At 39.7% G+C, this 19,026-nt stretch overlaps 1 protein-coding gene across 10 annotated transcripts in view; it reads right to left on the bottom strand.

Moving 5' to 3' along the window:
- Nucleotides 1–295: 295 nt before the first annotated feature.
- sox6 (SRY-box transcription factor 6) overlaps nucleotides 296–19,026 on the bottom strand; it is a 154,842-nt gene continuing 136,111 nt past the window's right edge. For 8 of the 10 annotated variants that reach the window (XM_037790329.1, XM_037790387.1, XM_037790360.1 and 5 more), the window contains 4 exons: nucleotides 17,370–17,475; nucleotides 8,699–8,872; nucleotides 7,257–7,473; nucleotides 5,259–5,565 (listed from right to left, as the gene is read on the bottom strand). In XM_037790329.1, coding sequence (XP_037646257.1) covers nucleotides 5,259–5,565; nucleotides 7,257–7,473; nucleotides 8,699–8,872; nucleotides 17,370–17,475 — 804 coding nt within the window. Of the gene's footprint in view, nucleotides 5,566–7,252; nucleotides 7,474–8,698; nucleotides 8,873–17,369; nucleotides 17,476–19,026 lie in introns of all 10 variants that reach the window. The other 2 variants (XM_037790351.1, XM_037790402.1) reach the window with 2 other exon arrangements.

Genomic DNA, 19,026 nt, shown 5'->3' with positions numbered 1-19,026 from the left:
ATGAATAACTTACTGTAATATGATAATAAAAGTGTTTTCATTATATCAAGTTTTTTTTAATAATGTAATAGTACTAATAGTAAATTATTTACACAAAGTTGACAAAGTAAGGAAACAGTAAAGATGTAGGTGCCATGTATGTAATGGTTAAACATCTCGAAATGGACTAAAATATGCCGACAACATTTGAATTATACTCTTCCAACCCTTCTGTTTCCTCACACTGCAGAAAACCCCCTAAACAAGAGTAAATAACATGATGAATGCCTCCACAATGAAAATAATTACTCAAATCTTAAAACAAAATGTCTCTTTAATTTGTAAGTGTCAACAGCAGTACAAAAGATGGAGTGATGGGAGAAGTTTTCTGTAACACAATTTCTGTCTCTTTTACAGAAAAGGAGGGAATTCTTGAGGTAAATGAGCTTAAACAGGCAGTTATTCATCCCACTGTTGCATCGTTACAATGGACTGAGACATACAGAAAATGGTGTTACATTAGAATATGCCTGAATTGATCCTGTGGGGATAATTTAATCATATACAGTATACACATTTCTACGGTGCCTAGATGCACCTAAATGTGTCACTCATTGGTTTGTTTTTATTTGATATAGTGTATTAATACTACCGAAGCCGAAGGAGATCGCTCTCCACACACACCACTGTAAAATTATTCACCTTAAGTTTACCTCACGTCAATACTGCACATGGAAACCAAAGACTTGCTGGTGTACACTTTGAAGCCAAGCAAAACAAAACAAACATAAAAAAAAAATTAATAACATTTTCATTTTTTTTTCTTTTAAGCAATAATACCCCTAGCAAATAATCAATCTTTTGTACTGTATAAAGAAGAATGTGAACACAAATGTGATGGCGACATTTTTTTTTAAGTTGAATTAAAAACTTTACATTGGACTGTACAAGATATTATGATAAACTATTTACATATTCAGACATAAACTTTTTTTTTTTTTTAAAGCAGCAACAGACACTATGTATTTTCATTTTCTCTAATAACACCCAAACAATACTTGCCATGGGCCTAGGTACCTGCCAGGAAAAAAAAAAAAAAGATTTCTACGCAGAAAATTGTATCAGGCTGCCAGCAATGTCAAAACAACGGCTCCAGTGATAGAAGAGCCACACACAGTGTTGCTTGAGAGACAACTCTAAAAAGCAAAAGTACCAAAGACAACTATAAATGTTGCCCCGAACAACAAATTTTACACTTCTGAACAGCAGCTAGCATGTCAGTCCAGCATGTCAGTGAATTGTGCTGATTAAATTAACACAGAGAACGTTCCCACCATATACATCACAAAGTTCAGACAGAAAAAAAAAAAGAATTACAGTAAGTAATGTTGAAACAGCGTACAAGCTTTTGTCTTCAGTTGTTCGTTCAAACCATTTGCAAGTGGATTAAGAGAAAACAATTGTGAGGGCTACATTTGCAGATGGCTGGATAGTCATGATTCATTCAAAATCAGCAACATACAAAAAGATGACAAAGGAGAGAATTAACTAAGAAGAATGCACAATGTCAATGCATTGAAACAAATAAATATTTGCACGCTCCCACCTTTTAAAAAAAAACCTAAAACATCACTTGTGTTTGAAACAATCATTCATGAAAAAAACACCTTTGTTTATCGTGGTAATGCAAGCCAAACGCATGCAGATTATTTAAGGATGGTATCAGCTCCTTGTAAGAAATTTGCCACATACTATGAGTGCTGTAATAAACACAAAACACAAGTGAGGATATACAGCATACCACTTAGATTGTATCATGTTTGGAGATTATTGAATTCTTTTACGTCAAGTGCTTGTTGTTTAAATGAGTACCTTACTTGTAATGACTCCTTTATGTTAACAAGTCTAATAGAGCTTTTTTTTTAAATTTCGATCGGTTCTTTGAATAGTCCGGGGAAGATTATCAAAACATAAGCAAGTGAGGTGCTTCTCTCTGTCTCAGGTCCAATACTGCTCTCTTCCAATAAGCAGAAAAAAAAAAAAATTCAGCATCTACATGAGGTACAGTGACTTGTCAGGTTTTAAAAACATGAAACCACGTACAAAAATAAAACATAAAAAATAAAATAGAACAGCCAAATACATAACTTATACTTCACTAATGAACAAAAATATATTTCCTATGTTATATTTACAATAAAATCTAAATGAGATGGTGAATTCACTGAAAACGATTTTAGCTCCAATTCATCAAACATGTTTTTTTTTTTTCTATTTCTCTGATTGTCCGTGTGGTTGTTTTACTGACAATTTTAGAGCCGACAGTGGCTAATAATAAATACAATATGTTGATACTCTACAGTTTCAAATACAATATACAATGCACTGAAGTCTGAAGTCTGGTGTTTGACGGCTAACCGAGCCTGCTGTTGGATTTTCTGCTCACTTTCTTGTGCTGAGTCTCTCCCCTAGGCAGCCCTGAAGCTTAAACAAAGTGTTCATTCATCACATGAGTCTTTGCATAAATAAACAAAATAAGTAGACAAAAAAATGACTCAAATCTGGCAACTGTGAGAGCAAACCCACTTGAGTCCAACTGGGGAATTTGTTCATTCATGGTGTTTTTTTTTCTTCCCTCAAACAGCTTCACATTAATCAGAATTGATAAAAATACAATTTATATCCAGTGCTTATAACACTTATGAAACATCGTCTCCTCGTGAGTTCTTGTCATTTTTTTCTTTCTTTTCTTTTTTTTTTTTTTTGCTATATAAGCACAGTCAAGTTTCAGTTCCGTGAAGAGTCCTTTTTTAACTACCAGCCAACTAAAGCAGTGTGGCGTGGTCATGAAAATATTTACAATCACATACAAATCAATCTAACCACCAGCAAACAGGAGCAAACAGCTTAAAAATACCAAACAGGTTTGACTTGGGAGGGAAATCCACTTGGGTTTGTTTGTAGGAGAGCATCCTTAAAATGTTTTGTACCTCGAAATGAGAACAATGTAGAAAAGATGTGATGGAGGAAAAAATAAAACAGGAATTATGAAAAAACCTATAATATAAATGCTTCCAAAAAAGTAGAAATAACGCAAGCCAGCACTGACAATAAGAGTACAGAAGATATGAGTGCGTATATAGAGCCATCTGTACCAGTTAGAGCTGGGAGAAAAATGCAGTGACCAGCAGTGGGGCTCTTGACCAGTTAAAGCCAATGACCGGCCATTCAGATCCTTCAAAAAGCTCTGTGCTCTTTCTGAAATGGACAGGTTCAAGGGCAAGGGAGGGGAATAGCTGGACTCATGCATTAATAATGCTGTATTTCAGATGATACCCAGTCGTCAGTCATTTTAATAATCCCCCACAGCTTGATGTACTTGTTCCATCTGCTCGCCAGTGCCTGGTGATTGGGCCAGGGTGGGAGCCCTGTTGAGGCCTTACTACCAGCACTTTGATGGAGAGCACAATGAGGGACACACACCCCATTTTTATTGTTTCCCATCCCTCCCTGGTGTTTTTCTCCTTCTCGGAGCCAGATGGCGCCCCCTGGGTGCTGAGGTTGCCACGGGCAGGGGTCAGAGCAGGGCATGGCAGGGAGGGGAGCCACTTAGACCTTCTGCCCTGCAAAGAGGATCTGAGTCTCAACATCAAGGCCGCGCTTTATCTAGCTGCAGTCTCCAGAAGGTCACCGCTTTTTTAGCTGAAATCAGGCTTTTGTTTCTGAGTCTCCTCTTTTAAATGCAAGAGTTAAGTGCATTCCAAAAGCTGATAGGATTATTTAAAAAAAACATAAGGCTCAAGGGTGACAGATTAAGATTTGTGTAAGTGCACTAATGCAAAAATCAGTGTTTTAAGTTACCCCTGTCATGCGTATATGTCAAGGTAATTTAAGAAACAAACAGGATTTTTTACTCTCAGTTTATAAATATCCTCAAACTGTCACCCCTCTTAAGACTACGGCAGTAATCAACTCATTGCATCAACCCGATGACCGTGCTCCGCTTTAAGACTTCTTAGTGTCAATTTAAGATTTACAATGTCTAAAAAGAATTAAGATTGGGGAAAAAAAATGAAGTTCTAAGACTTTCAACTTGCCGTCCAAATGGGGCTAAAGCGTTTAGCAGAACGCACTGTAGCTACACATTGTACAACATCAATTTGAGATTGTAATGCCCCCAAAGCTGCCTTTCGCTGCTGTTCCAATCCCACAGATTGGAGGCCTTTGGCCCTTTAGCATTCTGGCCTGATTACAATCACTCTGATTAAGAACTTGGTGATTCAGACTGAGGTTACAGCTCTGGAAATCAGTTAAGGATGCCACTGTGCTCTGCGTGGACTGGGACGAGGAAATGAAAAGGGGCTGGCCGCTTTCATTGATGATCACTGCATTTGGCTCCCTGGAGGACAGCTAGCATCACAAGCTACCACCCGAAGATGTCGCGCACTGTAACCTCCCGCAGAGCCCGCTGCCTCCAAGTTCCTGAGTTTCATTTGTTTATTCTGTTAGGGTGAATTAAAGAAAGACTGGATAATGAAGCTGTATTAAGAGATCAAGAGATTGTCCAAGACTCACCAAGCCTCTCCCAAAAGACTTTACAGATTTTAGAAACAACTTGAAATGTTTGGCACTTCTGCACTAAATTATGCAGTTTGTGAAATAACAATAACAACAAAAACACTAATAATAATAATAATAATAATAATAATAATAATAATAATAATAATGTGTAATTTCCCTCTGTAATAAGTTGGAATCACTCCATATGAATTTTGAGATATTTTGTACTGGTAATAATTAATTATTGATTAAAAACATTCACAAGCTGTTGGCTGGCACACTATACCTGAGTGAGAATATTATCCCCATCTTGAACAGTTATGCAATATATCAAAATCATCTAATTGAAGAGGAAAACAAGGTAAATGACTGTAATAATTACAGGTTCATATCAAATGTTCAATTTCAAGTTCCGCCTTTTGTTCTATGACCTAATTGTGTAAATGATCACAATGAAAAAATAAACAATGAGATAAAAAAACAAAAACTAAATTAGCAAAACCAAACTGCTTCACACACTTGAAGAAACACTTAAGACCAAATAGCTTTTTGATTCTGATGAAGCCACATCTGCATGCTGGCTCCTAAATGATACATTGTTATTTATTTTTTTAAACATTTTTAAACCTTTTTGTGGTGTAGTTTTGTTTTGCTCTTTCGCTCCCTCAGATCAGACCATCCTCCTGTATGAGTGTTGTGTCTCTTCCATTAAAGAGATCTCAGTTGGCGCTGACTGGCTCTTGTGTGTCATTTTCACTACTATAGTCTGATTTGGGCTCGTCCTCAAAATCCTCGTACATGTCCATCTCGTCCACGCCGTTGACCCGCACACTGTTGGTCACCATGGTACTGGGCTCTAGCTTCATGTTGTAGGTGCTCTGAATGACGGGAATGGACGGCTCGGGACTCGCCGAGGCACTCGAGCACTCTGATGTCATCTGAGGTGATGGTGTGGTGGTCGCCATGGTGATGGCCCCGGGATAGACCATACTAGCGCTGGTGGTGATGGGGATCTGTGGTGGCTGTCTGGTTGTAGAAAGAGAAAGAGAAAAAATTACTTACTTTTAATACAAATTTGATTTTCAAAAATGATAAAAGAACAGATGGCAAGATGCTTCTTAGGATTCTCTCAAAAAAAATATGTAGTTTCTATGACGCACGTGTCTATAATGTATTATAAACATACTTATAATGCGTTCATAACGCTGTATAATAATAGTTACAAGCACTCTTATAACAATAAACAAAACACTTCCTAAAGCATTTTATAATGACTTATAAGATCAAGTATCATAATACTTCATAATTTCTGGTCACTCACTGACATTTTTTTTGCAAGTATCATAGTGTATTATAATTCCCATAGTTGTAATACATTATAATATTTTTCATAATACAATATAATCACTGTTATAATGCATTATAATATGATTATAAGTTACTCTTAGTGGTCATTATTTGCTTTAAGTAAAGCGAAAAACACACAAAACATTGTAAAATTAATTTGACTTTAGTTAAAGCAAACAGTGACCATTTAGAGCAGGGCTGCCCAAAGTGAGGCCCGCGGGCCAAAGTTGGCCTGCCATAAGGTTCGAATTGGCCTGCCAAGTGTTTTTGAGGTTTTTTTTATTATTAAAAAGCCGCTGGATTGTCGGCAATCCCGACCGACTTTACTGTCTTTCGGAGGCTGCAGTTAGCTCTTTTAGAGATAGAGTGAAGATTCAATCAGGGGAACCTTGGAGGCTAGTACCATTTTGCATCTAACTATACAATACAATAGGCTTTTGGCCCATGGCCCCCCATTAAGTGCCATTTTAGGCCCTCCAAGGGAAAAAGTTTGGGCCCCCCTGACTAAGAGTAACTTATAATCAGATTTGAATGCATTATAACACTGATTATAATGTATTACAACTAAGGGAATTATAATACACTATGATCTTTGCAATGACCAGCAATTATTATGATACTTGACCTTATAAATCATAATAAAATGCTTTACAATGTGTTATGATTATTATAATTATATAGCATGCAATTATCATTATAAAGAATTATGAATATGTATGAGTGCTTATAATTACACACTGATATAAGTGCATTTAATATATTTGCAGCAATGAGATGGTGGGATTAAGGGTTTCCCACAGCAGTCCGCTTCTTTAAGCCAGCAGCTCTGTGAAAAGGATTTGGGAAAAGAGAGGTTCTCCTGACAGCTCCCGTCTTGAGCTGTTCAGAAACACTACCCAGTTTATTGGTGACATAAAACCAATACGTGGTTATCGCTGCTCTTGTCTGCCGTTGCGCTGGATGATTGATACTCCAGCCGCTGAAGCTTATGACTGACATGGGAACACCTGGAGAAGGGTTCTCCTGCTAACCACACACAGTAAATTAAAGTGTTAAGCTGCAGAGTGCTGCCCTCCAGGCTTCTGTAAGGCTATACTTAAAGCTTATATCCTGTAATAATGTCTGCACTTCATGCTCTATTGGCAGACTGCTATTGTCTAAAATTATTAAATCACAGCTATTGAAAAAACGCTCTATTTTAATGTGCATGTCAGGCGCTTGTCTTAAAACCAATAGGATAAGTTGAGGATAACTCAACACTCACTCTTGGAAAATGGTGCTCACATTGTATGAGAAGAAGCTCTACAGAGGCAAACAGCGACAGTCACAGATTCTGAGTTAGTTTGTGGGCTTTGTGACTGCGCACCTACCCGACAGTGAAGAACTGCCTCATCTCTTGCCGCCGTGAGCGCATCATCTGCTTGTACTCTCCAATGCGGAGTTTTTTTCCGTCAATGATGCAGGTCCTCTTGGGCCTTGGCTTGTACTTGTAGTTTGGGTACTTCTCTAGGTGTTGCTTACTCAGACGGGCCTGCTCCTCATAATATGGCTGCTTGTCCTGGTTAGTCATGGACTTCCACCGGGAACCTACAAAACACAGTAGATACACATTTCAGTATTTGAACACAAGAAAAAAGCAGTTTTACTAACTAATAGTGATTAAAGAGTAATGAAATTATGATGTTATCTTAAAATTATCAACTATGTAACCATATAGAGTCAGAGGCATACTGTACATTTGACCACATTTGGTCAAAGCTCACTCTAACACTGAACTGTACTTAATAAGGGTAAACGTCTTCTAGCAAACTCATGATTTATCATACGTTCCACACCGGCCTCTTGATGCACATGACGTGAGACGAGAGGCACGCTTCGGTGTCAAACAGTCAGGAACAACAAGCTAGTGTAGTAAATACTGCAGCTCTGTGAAGTGTCCTACTAGGTGCTGGATGACAGCACTTTTAACAGCTCTGATGAATGGACTCCAATGCTGAGGGGACGAGACCCATTTAGCCTCTGTCATTTTTCATGACAAACACTTATGGTAGTGATGGGCTATAAATCCATCTGTATGCTGTGGTGACCTGATGCACAGCGGCATATGAGATAACACACCCTCCTCCTTCAGATGCTAGCTACTTTTACTACTCATAATGTTTTGGTCAAGTCAGCCGACTGTAAATGCATTTAGCGGCCCAGATCGAGCTGACAGCATGGATTTTAACATCCTGATGGTGATGGACTTGGTGAAGTTAGCGGACAGAGTTTGTGTCTGTATGTAGTCAGAGATGTCTTTGATTTTTCACATTTTTTTTCCCAGCAACCAAAAATCAAAGAATGAAGACATTTCCTTCACAATGTTTTGGTATTTTCTTTGTGGACACAAGTTACATGTTTAATACTTCTTCTGAATATAATCCATTTCATCTTATTTCCATATATTGTATGGACCCTTGTTAATACCTTATTTTGAAAACCAGATGTAGTCACGCATGTATCCTTCCGCTAACTTCACCAAATCCATCACTGTCAGCCAGGGATGTATGTGTACATCCCTGGCTGTCAGCTTGATCTGGGCCATTAAATGCATTCACTGTCAGCTGATTTGACCGAAACATTATAAGTAAAAAAGAAAACAACTTTTTGTTTATAACAAAATAAACAAAGCTTGTTTTCTCGAGATAATGATATAATTAAGTTGGGATCTTGAGATAACGGCATTGAAAAAAAAGTTTTAATCATGTCCGTTTAGGGCCTCCGTATTGTCTTATTTGAAATATTTGCTGGTATTTGATTTAAAAGGTCTTACCCAAAATCTTGCTTATGTTGGAGTTGTGCATGTCGGGGAAGGCCTGGAGGATCTTGCGCCGCTCATCTTTGGCCCACACCATGAACGCATTCATTGGCCTTTTAATGTGGGGCTCGGTGTTGTTCCTCCCTCGGGCTTCCCTGAAGACTCGTGCCTCAGTCGATCCGGCGCCTCCTGTTGGCCAACAATAACAGGGTTGAGGTTTATCTGCAGAGCCATTTACCTCCCTGGACCAAGGGAGCTCTCACGACATTGATCGAATGACTAGCCGCGTTCAAACTCTCCATCTACTGTCATCATCATCATGAACATTGTTTCAGATGAGTGCTGGGCTACAGACCCTCTCAGAGGGGGGATACTTTATATTGAGTGGAATACGTGACCTGACAGGCTTATATTTTATGTGCTATAAAAGCCAACACAATGTCAGTTTAAGGGGGAGCCATACGCTCTTTAACTTATACTCAAAACCAAAAGAGGAACACTTCAATGGCAGTTAAAATATTTTGTGTTCACACTCTACTCCGTCGCATTAATTTCAATTTGACATTCATAGTTTCCATAAAAAGTACAAGAATGCCAACATAAATAACAAATACGAGACTTGAGGCAGTCTCTAAAAAATGTACATTTTAACACATATATGCACAAATAAATCTCCTTCCTGCTCTACTCTCTCTTTTTGCTCTCTTTATCTCCGCATTTGCGATGAGAGACTGTGCCGATTCTGCAAAGTGCCGTTTCTCAATCAGGGCATTCACAATCAGCATAAGAGAGTTTCTCTCAGTATTAAACTGTACATCAGGCTGATAATGATTTCTGTTTGCATGCGCATTTGCTTCCTTTTATATGTAAGATGTGAAAGAATTAAATAAAAGCAGTATGAATATTTAAACAAACAAAAACATGTTGATAAACAAGGCTTGAAAAATAAGACAAAAAAAGCCTTCCATATGCTACGATACATCTTTAATGATCTCAAATCTGGAAAAGAAAGCTTGGGATGATTCATGCATATTTCATCATCCACATGTGAAGCCTTCTCATTAGACCATTCCACTAGCAGCCTTGGCACGCGTTACCTGGGGTTTGATTTCTATTATTATTTCAGTTGATAAACAAAATCAAACTCTTAATGAGTAATGGAGGGCTGTGCAGAGACATTAATTCCAAATCCACAGAAAGCTCGCTTTGCTCTAATCACTGAAGACGCTGCTGCACCACTTTCAGCCTCGAGAGTTTGAGTGTCTTCACTTTGGAAAAAGCGTGTCTTCTTTTCAAAAGTATTATAGGAGACAAGTAGTGAAAAGGCAATATATGTAGACACACAAACACACAGATGCTGCACAGAAGGAGCACACAACCCCCTCCAGTATAATAGAGAATGAGGATGTTTGAGGTCCTGCTGCCCACCGCTGTAGGAAACCTGTTTCTCTCAGTACAAAGGACCTCCAAATCGATTTTCACCAGCTCATGTTTAACAGTCAAACAGACACATTTATGATCCACAGAGTCTTCTTGCCTTCATCTGGGAGACCAGAGAAAAATGTGTTTTCACATTGTGATTCTGCACTAGTTGCTGCCCAAAGGACTCAGCTCTTATTGTCATATAGTTCTAGTCTCAATCATATAATTAATGTTTCCATGTTTCCGTCTTCAGCAAATATAAATTACAAATAAAGAGGAAAAAGTATGTGAAATAAATATATAGACAGTGTTACTTTAGAAATGTCATAGGTTACAGATAACTAGTTACCCTGTTAAATATGTACTAAGTAATGTAACTTATTATTATCATATAATTATTAATTATTTTTTGATTACTTTTCTAACAAATGTTTTAATTAAACTGGGAAATAAAGCTGAAAAATCCTAAAAACATCAACGTAAAGCAAGCAGTGTAAACCTCACAGCAGTAGTCAACACTGATTAATGTCAAACTTTTATTAATTATTATTATTATTATTATTATTATTATTATTGGAACAGAGCTACATGTTAAATGTTGTATTCTACATGCTTTTTACAGAAAATAATCTATTCAGATGTAACCCCTTTAATCACCAATATTTTTATTAGTAACTGTAATTTAATTTAATTTTAATTACATACTTTTCTCAGTAACTGTAACTGATTACAATTACATTTATTTTGTAATTGAATTACCTCCGTTACATATATATATATATTTTTACTATACATTTTTTTGGGGAAAAGACAACCACCTCTTGATTTTAATATCTCGAAAATATTGGTTAAAATCAATATATTACCATTATTTATAATTATGTAAAAAACACATACTTTAATTAGTCCTAGATTCTTGTGCCATTAATTTTCACATATTAAGTATTACTTTTTAGATTAGATTAGAACCGCTTTTTTTCACCAAATAGTGATTTATATATTTTAACTAGAGATTTTTTTCTCTTTCTTTTCTATCTCAGATGATCATCTTTGTCAGGATGCCTAATCTGCAAAACCCTTTGCTTAGTCTCACTTAATAATACATGGCCTACTTATATATTCATAGAAATATACATATACCTATACACATACAGGATGCACAAAAATACTAAATCAGAACATGTAAGAGGTGTTTTGTGTCACTTTCATTGACACTTTTTCAAACACTGCGCGTCCCATCTCCTGTTCTGTCTGTTTGCTTTTGCCTCCTCGTCTATAGGCCCTAAAGCCATCATGAATTCAGAAATAATACACTACCTTTGCTGCCACCGAACCCCACAGTACGTTAATTTCATTTAGCATGCACTCACTGTACAGGATGAATTGATTTCACTTTGTTTGGTTTTGACAACCATGTTTATTGTGCAATGAAATGTGGTGTGGCGGAGGGCTGACAGTATCCATCAACGCGGGGCAATCTGCTGACTGCCGGGGCCAGATGAAGGTATTCATTAGCTCAGGAGCGCAGCGCTCACTCAGACACGACAGCCAGTGTCTGCGCCCCGGGATCGCTTGCTGTAATTTACGACGCCTCCCGTGCCATTACTCTATCACTGACACTGATTCAGCAATTTATATACTGGTGTGCATGCATACGGGCAGAGGTGAGCTTCTTACGGGGAGGGGGACAAAACAAGCGCCTGCCATCAGCTAGTGCCACATCCATAGTTAGCCAGGAAACCAGCCACGTGACTTGGTTCATTGGAGGGAAACCAGATGAGGCATGGTTTTTCGCTCACATGATGGCACACAGGAAAGTGCCTGTCTGATGCTGCAGAAAGCCGTTGAAATGAACGACAGCAGTGTTACATCATCTTGGCCCGTACTGAGGCAGGTGGTGTGGTCCTGGATTTGTAACGAACAAAGTGATGAAGGTATCAAGTTGACGCAGACTTAAGGCTGCCTCTAGGAGTTTGACCTTTGACCTGAAATAATAAAGTCTTCACTGTAATCTATCTGATTACAGAACAAACATTACAGTACAGAGTTGGGAGAGTGGCTTTCTATAATAATATAAAGACCACGCAGGGCTTCATGGGGAGATAAATCTGGCTGCTTATTCAGCCCCGGTAATATATATGACTTAATCAGAGGCCTCCTGCGCATTAGCAGCCAGTCTCAGCAAATCCCTAGAAGCTGCAACATGCAATTTACTGCAACATTGTTTCTGTCTTTTCATTGAAAATCATGACACCGGTCTGACATTTTGCAAATGAGCATTAACATTTTTTTTTTTCCCAGGAAGAGCAGGACATTTAGGAATCAGTTAGTTAGGTGTGTGATTGTGTAAATAAACACAGATGTTTAGCGGTGACAGGGGCAGCCCCCCTGGGTGGTAGCCGGGGAAGGGAGCGAAACAGAGGGAGTGCTGCTTAATAGAATTTATTGTGATTCATGAGGCTCGCAGCTCAAGTGTGACAGAGCGATATGAGAATCCTCTTTTAATTTGTCTCTCCTGGAAACACTGCAGATGAGCAGCATGAATTACAGTGAGAAAGAATGATTGTGTGCGTATGGGGGGGTGTGTATAATAAATTGAGAAGGAAGAGGACGAAGCAGAAAAATAGAGAGAGAATGTAGCGAGGCCCAAAACGCCGATCGCACCTGTGAGCTGCAGGCTCAGACTCGACCATGTACCGAGCCAGAGGGTAGCGCTGCCCCGGCCGTCCCCACTCCTCCTCCTCCCCCCCCTTTTCTCCTCCTTACTCATCTTTGTTCTGCGGGCAGACACATAATGTCACCCAGGAATCCGCTCAAGAGGATGAGCCTCAGTGAGCAGGCAACAATCACGCAAACCTGCCAAGCCCTCCCTGTTGGGATCAACTCTAACACCTCTGACTGAAGGCATTTACTACTGACAATAGAGCCTCTCCCTCGGAGCAGGATCAGGCGAGATTAATGTGTACGGACAGACAGGAGACAGCGCTCAGTGGCCCTGTTCTAGCATGAGCTCAAAGCACGCTAATTAAACCATTACAAATTACAAGTGATATAAGCCCTATTATAACGTGTCAATCCTTTTTTTTTTTTTTTTTTCAGTTGGGATGAGTTTTCTGGAGTGTGTGTGTGTGTGTGTGTTAGTGTGTGAGCGTGCACACATGGGAACTTGGGAACAAACGGCCAACCTGTTTCAACATGTAGGCCATGGCTCTTTACTTTTGTCTACTCTATCCCCGCTCGTATGCATTTAGCCTAAAAGTGGAGTCTAGTCTTTCACAACATCCCGGCTTTGCACACACAGAAAGAGATGCACACAGAAACACAGAAATGTGTCCTATTGGGGGTTAATTTGAACTTCAAAACAGAACGTTCATATTGATTGTGTGACCTATTCAGCTATTGTTGTTGTCACTTGATAAATCATTATGTCTGAGCCTCCTCATCTCAACTTTCTTCTAGGAAAACTCCTCAGCAATAAAAAGCCAGAGCTTGATTCCCACGGCCTCGCACAGTACAAGAAAAACAACAACAAAAACCTCTTCAAACAATCAACTCATATAAAACTCCACAACAGCTCGGAGCTAGCGATGTAAAGAAACCCATCAGTGTAACAACAATGCAACACTACTGTTCTTCTCATCCTATTCCACGAGGACATTGTTAGAGACACTGTTTGGCTAGAGCCCCATCTCTTCTCACTCTACGGTTGATATTATCACACTGGGCGTTTAGATTAATTCTGTTTCCTGCCTCCACACATCTCTCAACAACCTCTTTGTTCTCGGCGGACTCTCAGTGATGGGGGCGGTTTAGACAAACACAAAATCCTCAGCTACACAGCAACTCCATACTGCTATATGCGGATGAACAAAGGGCCCGGCATGGCTGAGGCCTTTTGTGGTATTTGGTTTTCTTCAGAGCTTAAAAAGACCTAATGAATTTGCGGTGGGTTCATGCGTGTGGCTCGTGGCGTTGTAAAATGAAGGAAATCCTATCTATTTCCATTCCTTTGCCACTTTTTTCCAAGTCGTTAGGACTTTGGTTGCTGCATGCTTCGCAAATATTAGCTCAAGCAACCTAAAGCTTTCTGTGAACTGCTGTGATGACAGAAGGCCGCTGTACGCTGGTTCTACTCAATGTGGTTGCTCTGTTCTGGAGAGAGAGCTGCTACACACCAAGGGGCTTTCACACCCTATGTAAGGGCTGGGAGGTACACCCAGTAATTTTCCTTTTCAGTTAAGTATACAGTATGCAGTGTGTTGTGAACTACTGAGAAAAAGGGTGAGATTTCAAGTTAAACTCCCTCCTTCTGTACCAGAATGGTCCCAAAATTAATTACGTTTATGAATTCATGGAGTATTCAGTAAGCATTTATTTGATAATTGGCAAAATAGACCCAGATGTCTACATTAAAATGGGGCGATTAAAAGTAAACATTTTGACACGTCTTGGTGGCATATAACCATTGTTTCAGAAGAATAAAAATGACAATATTTTTTAGAGCTGTCAATCAATTAAAATATTTAATTGTGATTAATCGCATGATTGTCCATAATTATTCGCGATTAATCGCAATTTGATCACAAGTTTTGTATCTGTTCAAAATGAACCTTAAAGGTAGATTTGTCAGATATTTAATACTCTTATCAACATGGGAGTGGGCAAATATCCTTGCTTTATGCAAATGTATGTATATATCTATTTTTAGAAATCAATTAACAACACAAAACAATGACAAATATTTTCCAGAAACTCTCAAGCCCATAAAAAATATGCTCAAATCATAACATGGCAAACTCAAGCCCAACAGGCAACAACAGCTGTCAGTGTGCTGACTTGACTATGACTTGCCTCAAACTGCATGTGATTATCATAAAGTGGGCATGTCAGTAAAGGGGAGACTCGTGGGTACCCATAAAACCCATTTTCCTTCACATATCTTGAGGTCAGAGGTCAAGAGACCCCTTTGAAAATGACCATGTCAGTTTTTCTTTGCCAAAATTTAGGGTTGGAGTATGACCTGGTTGGTACCAATGGATTCCTTAGGTCTTTTATTCTCATATGATGCCAGTATCTTCCCTGTAGCTTCAGAACTGAGCCCACTACAACCTAAAAATCACAAGTTGCGTGAATGCATTACAGAAATTAGTGGAGTTAAAACAAATTTGCGTTAACGCGTTATTAATGCGTTAACTTTGACAGCCCTAATATTTTTATGTGCGGCAGACGCTTACTACATAATATAATAAATATAGTCTTTTAAATTCTATTTAAACCGGTTTTAACCCCAACATCTGCGTGACCTTTGACATGTAAATCAACAAATGAGAGCTTTCTAGGTTATTAAACAGAGCACAAATAAGCTTCAATTAGATGGATTCTATATGTTTGTCTATATCAAGGTATACCAGGGAGCCAAGCCGCGACTGGTGCAGGGAGCAGAAAATCCTCACAACAAGGATTTCAAAAGTAAACATGTTCTCAGAAGAGTAAACACTTTGTGGTTCACATCATAAAACCCTGCTTCACATCAGTCATCCATATGTGTTTTCCTGTTGGTGAAGCTGAAGGAGACAGACAGATATATTTGTGGTGGAAGAGAAGAAATGCTAACTGTGTGTTTTGAGTTATGTGTGCTGCCCTGGCTCCCAGCCATTTCCCCCTGGGAAGAAGACCTCTCCTCTCCTCTAACCTCTGCCTGCTCCTAATCCATAGCCCACTGGGAACACTGATGTGAGGCGTCTGGCGCGAGCCTTTCCCTCGGCCCTGCGCGGGACTTAAAAGGACACAACTGCCCTGGTGTGCGCTCTGTTTCAGTCCCGGCTCCACAGTAGCCACAGAGAGAAGGTTCCCACTGGGAGAACGAGCACTGGAAGCACATCTGTCCGAGGAGGCAGACGGGTGGGATGGGATCTGCTGCTGTGGCTCACATGGGAAACATGTCAATGAATCCACTAAATGCACCTCTAGCTCTCATCTTCACGATTGGGTGTGATGTGAAACTAAGAGTCTGTAAACAAACATTTTTATGGGGAGTAAAAATATGTATTTTGTAAAGGTCTATGTGAACCAATTATGCAGGCTTTCTAAAACTGATGGGAATAGTGTCTAAGATGCTATTTACAGATGCCGATGGGTTACATTGTCCTGAGAAATATCTATCCTTCTGCCCTGAGACATCAAAGATGAGTCAGAACCATTTTCCTCTTTGCTCTGGCTATGAAGTGCCATGGAAACTGCCACAAATATTTATGTCGGACAAACACTGGTGCACTGAGGTTACTCCTTGCCCCCGTGTAGGAGCCAGCGCCACAAAGGGAGATGATGCTTTGTCACACTGGTGTAACCCAAATTTACACCCCTGTGCCCGGGACCTCAAACAAGCACAACAGCAACAGGAGCCGAGCTTGGAAAAAAGCCAGCTTTGTCCTCAGGCACCCTCGTCCTCCGCTCACCTACCTGTGAAAACCTCGGAGCCACGGCTCATTTCAAACGGCGTTCACTCCCCAACCCCCATATCTGCCTCACACATACGCACATGTTTCTGCACACACCCATACACTCTACCATCTAAAGCTGGGACACATGGAGTAGCAGGCTTTATCAGCCATCATTGCTTTCAAAGTTTAGTCTATAGAGAATCCACTTAACATTATTCAGCAGTGGCGATTTTAGACTCTTTTTAGGGGTGCTCAAGCACACATAAATTTCATCTCAGTACCCAAATAATCCTCCAAAGTTAGGCTAAATTCTGGCAAGGAAAACTAGCATGGCCATTTTCGAAGGGGTCCCTTGACCTCTGAACTCAAGATATGTGAATGCAAAAGGGGTTCTATGGGTACCCACGAGTCTCCCCTTTACAGACACTTTATGATAATCACATGTAGTTTTAGGCAAAAAGCATTCAGTGTTTTGCATACAGTACAAATGTGCTATTTTTGGCTATTCTAAAAATGGTGTATTTGAATATTTCTGCATACTGATGTCCCTAAACAGTCTTGGAATTGGGTATGACTAGAAAGCTGAGACTCTTGTGGATCCAATGAATTGAATTGTCACATGGTGCCTCAATTTTGTGTTTTCCTTTACATAAAAAAAGACATTTTCACTGGCGGTATCATGTGACTATCATGTGACCAGAGCGCTTACCTTTTAGTATGGATTATGAGGAAACATAAGATCATCTGACGTACAAGCCGTCAATTACAATTATGTGCGTTATAAAAAAAATTAATAAAAGAGAAAAACCAAAATGTAGTCTTACCATCAAGATCCTCTGGCCTGGTGAGGTCAATAACTCTGTGGCCGATCTTTCCTTCCTCGCCCAGCTTGCCGAGGTGGTGCCCCATGCTCTCAAAATGCGCCCTCTCCTATGGGGGAAACACAAACAGTCAGGTACACGAACAAGCACATATACACGTTTGTACAGTGATAGAATTGTAAAAATAACCCCATCAGGAATCTGAAAATTTGAAAAGAAAAAAAAGTGTCTTTGGTAAATGGAGGTTCTTTTGAAGAGCTGCTCTTTTGACATGAGCGAGATGTAGCTTTTTCCTCTCTCATCTCTCTATTCAGCAGCTGCTATAATGGATGACAGGAGGCAGAGAGACAGTGAGGGCCAGGGGTGCTGTAAATAGATTTACAGAAGGATACTTTGTGATCCGAGGCACACAATGGGGCCGTGGCCCTCTTTGCAGTGCTCAGATTTTCCTCTGTAATCTTCTCCTTACATCCTCCTTTCCAGTCTACAGTGCCCAGAGCTCAGCGTCCATCATTTATTCAGAGTTCATGCTTTAGAGAACACACCGTGTTTTCCCGTTTGTCATGTCGCTTTGTGCTCAGATTAAACTTGGCATCATGTTGTACTTGACGCACAATGAAACCCTGTCATTCAGCGCTCCGTGACAATATTAAATGTCATGTCCGTGTGCATTTACAGAATAAAATAACAGCTTTCGGGGGGCCTCTGAATAGTTGCTGCACATTACACTTAATGTATTATGCAAGGGGAGAGTGCCGACTGCTGCTGGCTCCATTGTTGAATGACCTACTTCCTCAGTGAATACACAGGGCATTAGCAAAGGGCTGTCTTCCTCTCTAAAGACTCAACTAGGAGATGGACACTTTGACTCTGCATGATACAAATAATCTCTGCCCCCCCTAGGTTTCGCCTGGATGACACTAAAAGCAGGCATGTTGCCACCATTCAGAAAAAAGAGCATTTGTTTTACTCCCAGGGTGAGCGTTCAATCTCTGCCAAAGATGTACTGTCTGCTCTGACCTCTGCCTCTTTCTTTTCTAAACATGCCTATCAGATACACAGGTAGAGTCCCCACACAATACTAACAGCTCCCCTGCCACACACTCCGACACCAACACACGCATCAATCTTTTAGCTCCTTCTTTGTAATGCATTGCACCATCTTGTTGTTTTTTCACTTTTCGCCCAGAGGGAAGTTTGTTTCCCCCCCCCACTGACAGGAGAAGGTGCTAAACAATTAAGCAGATCTAACTATCGTGAGTGAAAATATTTATTTTTACGGCTGCGTTTTATTCATTTTGTTATCTTTTCCTGACAAATGAAATCATGTCATCAGTAATTACAGCACATTTTAAAAAGAATATTAAGAAATCTGTCATTTTTTTCCCCCCTTTTGTATAACCTTTTTTTTCTTGAGGGTTAAAAAAAAGATGACAAGATGAAGGATGAAGATCCATTTGAGGCCTTTCACAGCATTTTGATTTTCCTCATGCTTTTATTTATTCAAGAACTATTCCTCAAAAGAAAGGGACTGCGAGGGAGACAGAAAGAGCTCTGCAATTTACCCTCATACTTGAAGGAGCAGTCATTATTTATGGCCAGCTGAGTGATTCTGATATACAATTAACCACTACCTGCTTATGGCCTGTGATTAGAGCCT

This window comes from Sebastes umbrosus, chromosome 2 (genome assembly GCF_015220745.1).
Source record: "Sebastes umbrosus isolate fSebUmb1 chromosome 2, fSebUmb1.pri, whole genome shotgun sequence".
Lineage (NCBI taxonomy): Eukaryota > Metazoa > Chordata > Actinopteri > Perciformes > Sebastidae > Sebastes > Sebastes umbrosus.
The sequence above is the reverse complement of the archived record's forward strand: the minus strand, read 5'-3'. Positions and strand labels throughout refer to the sequence as shown.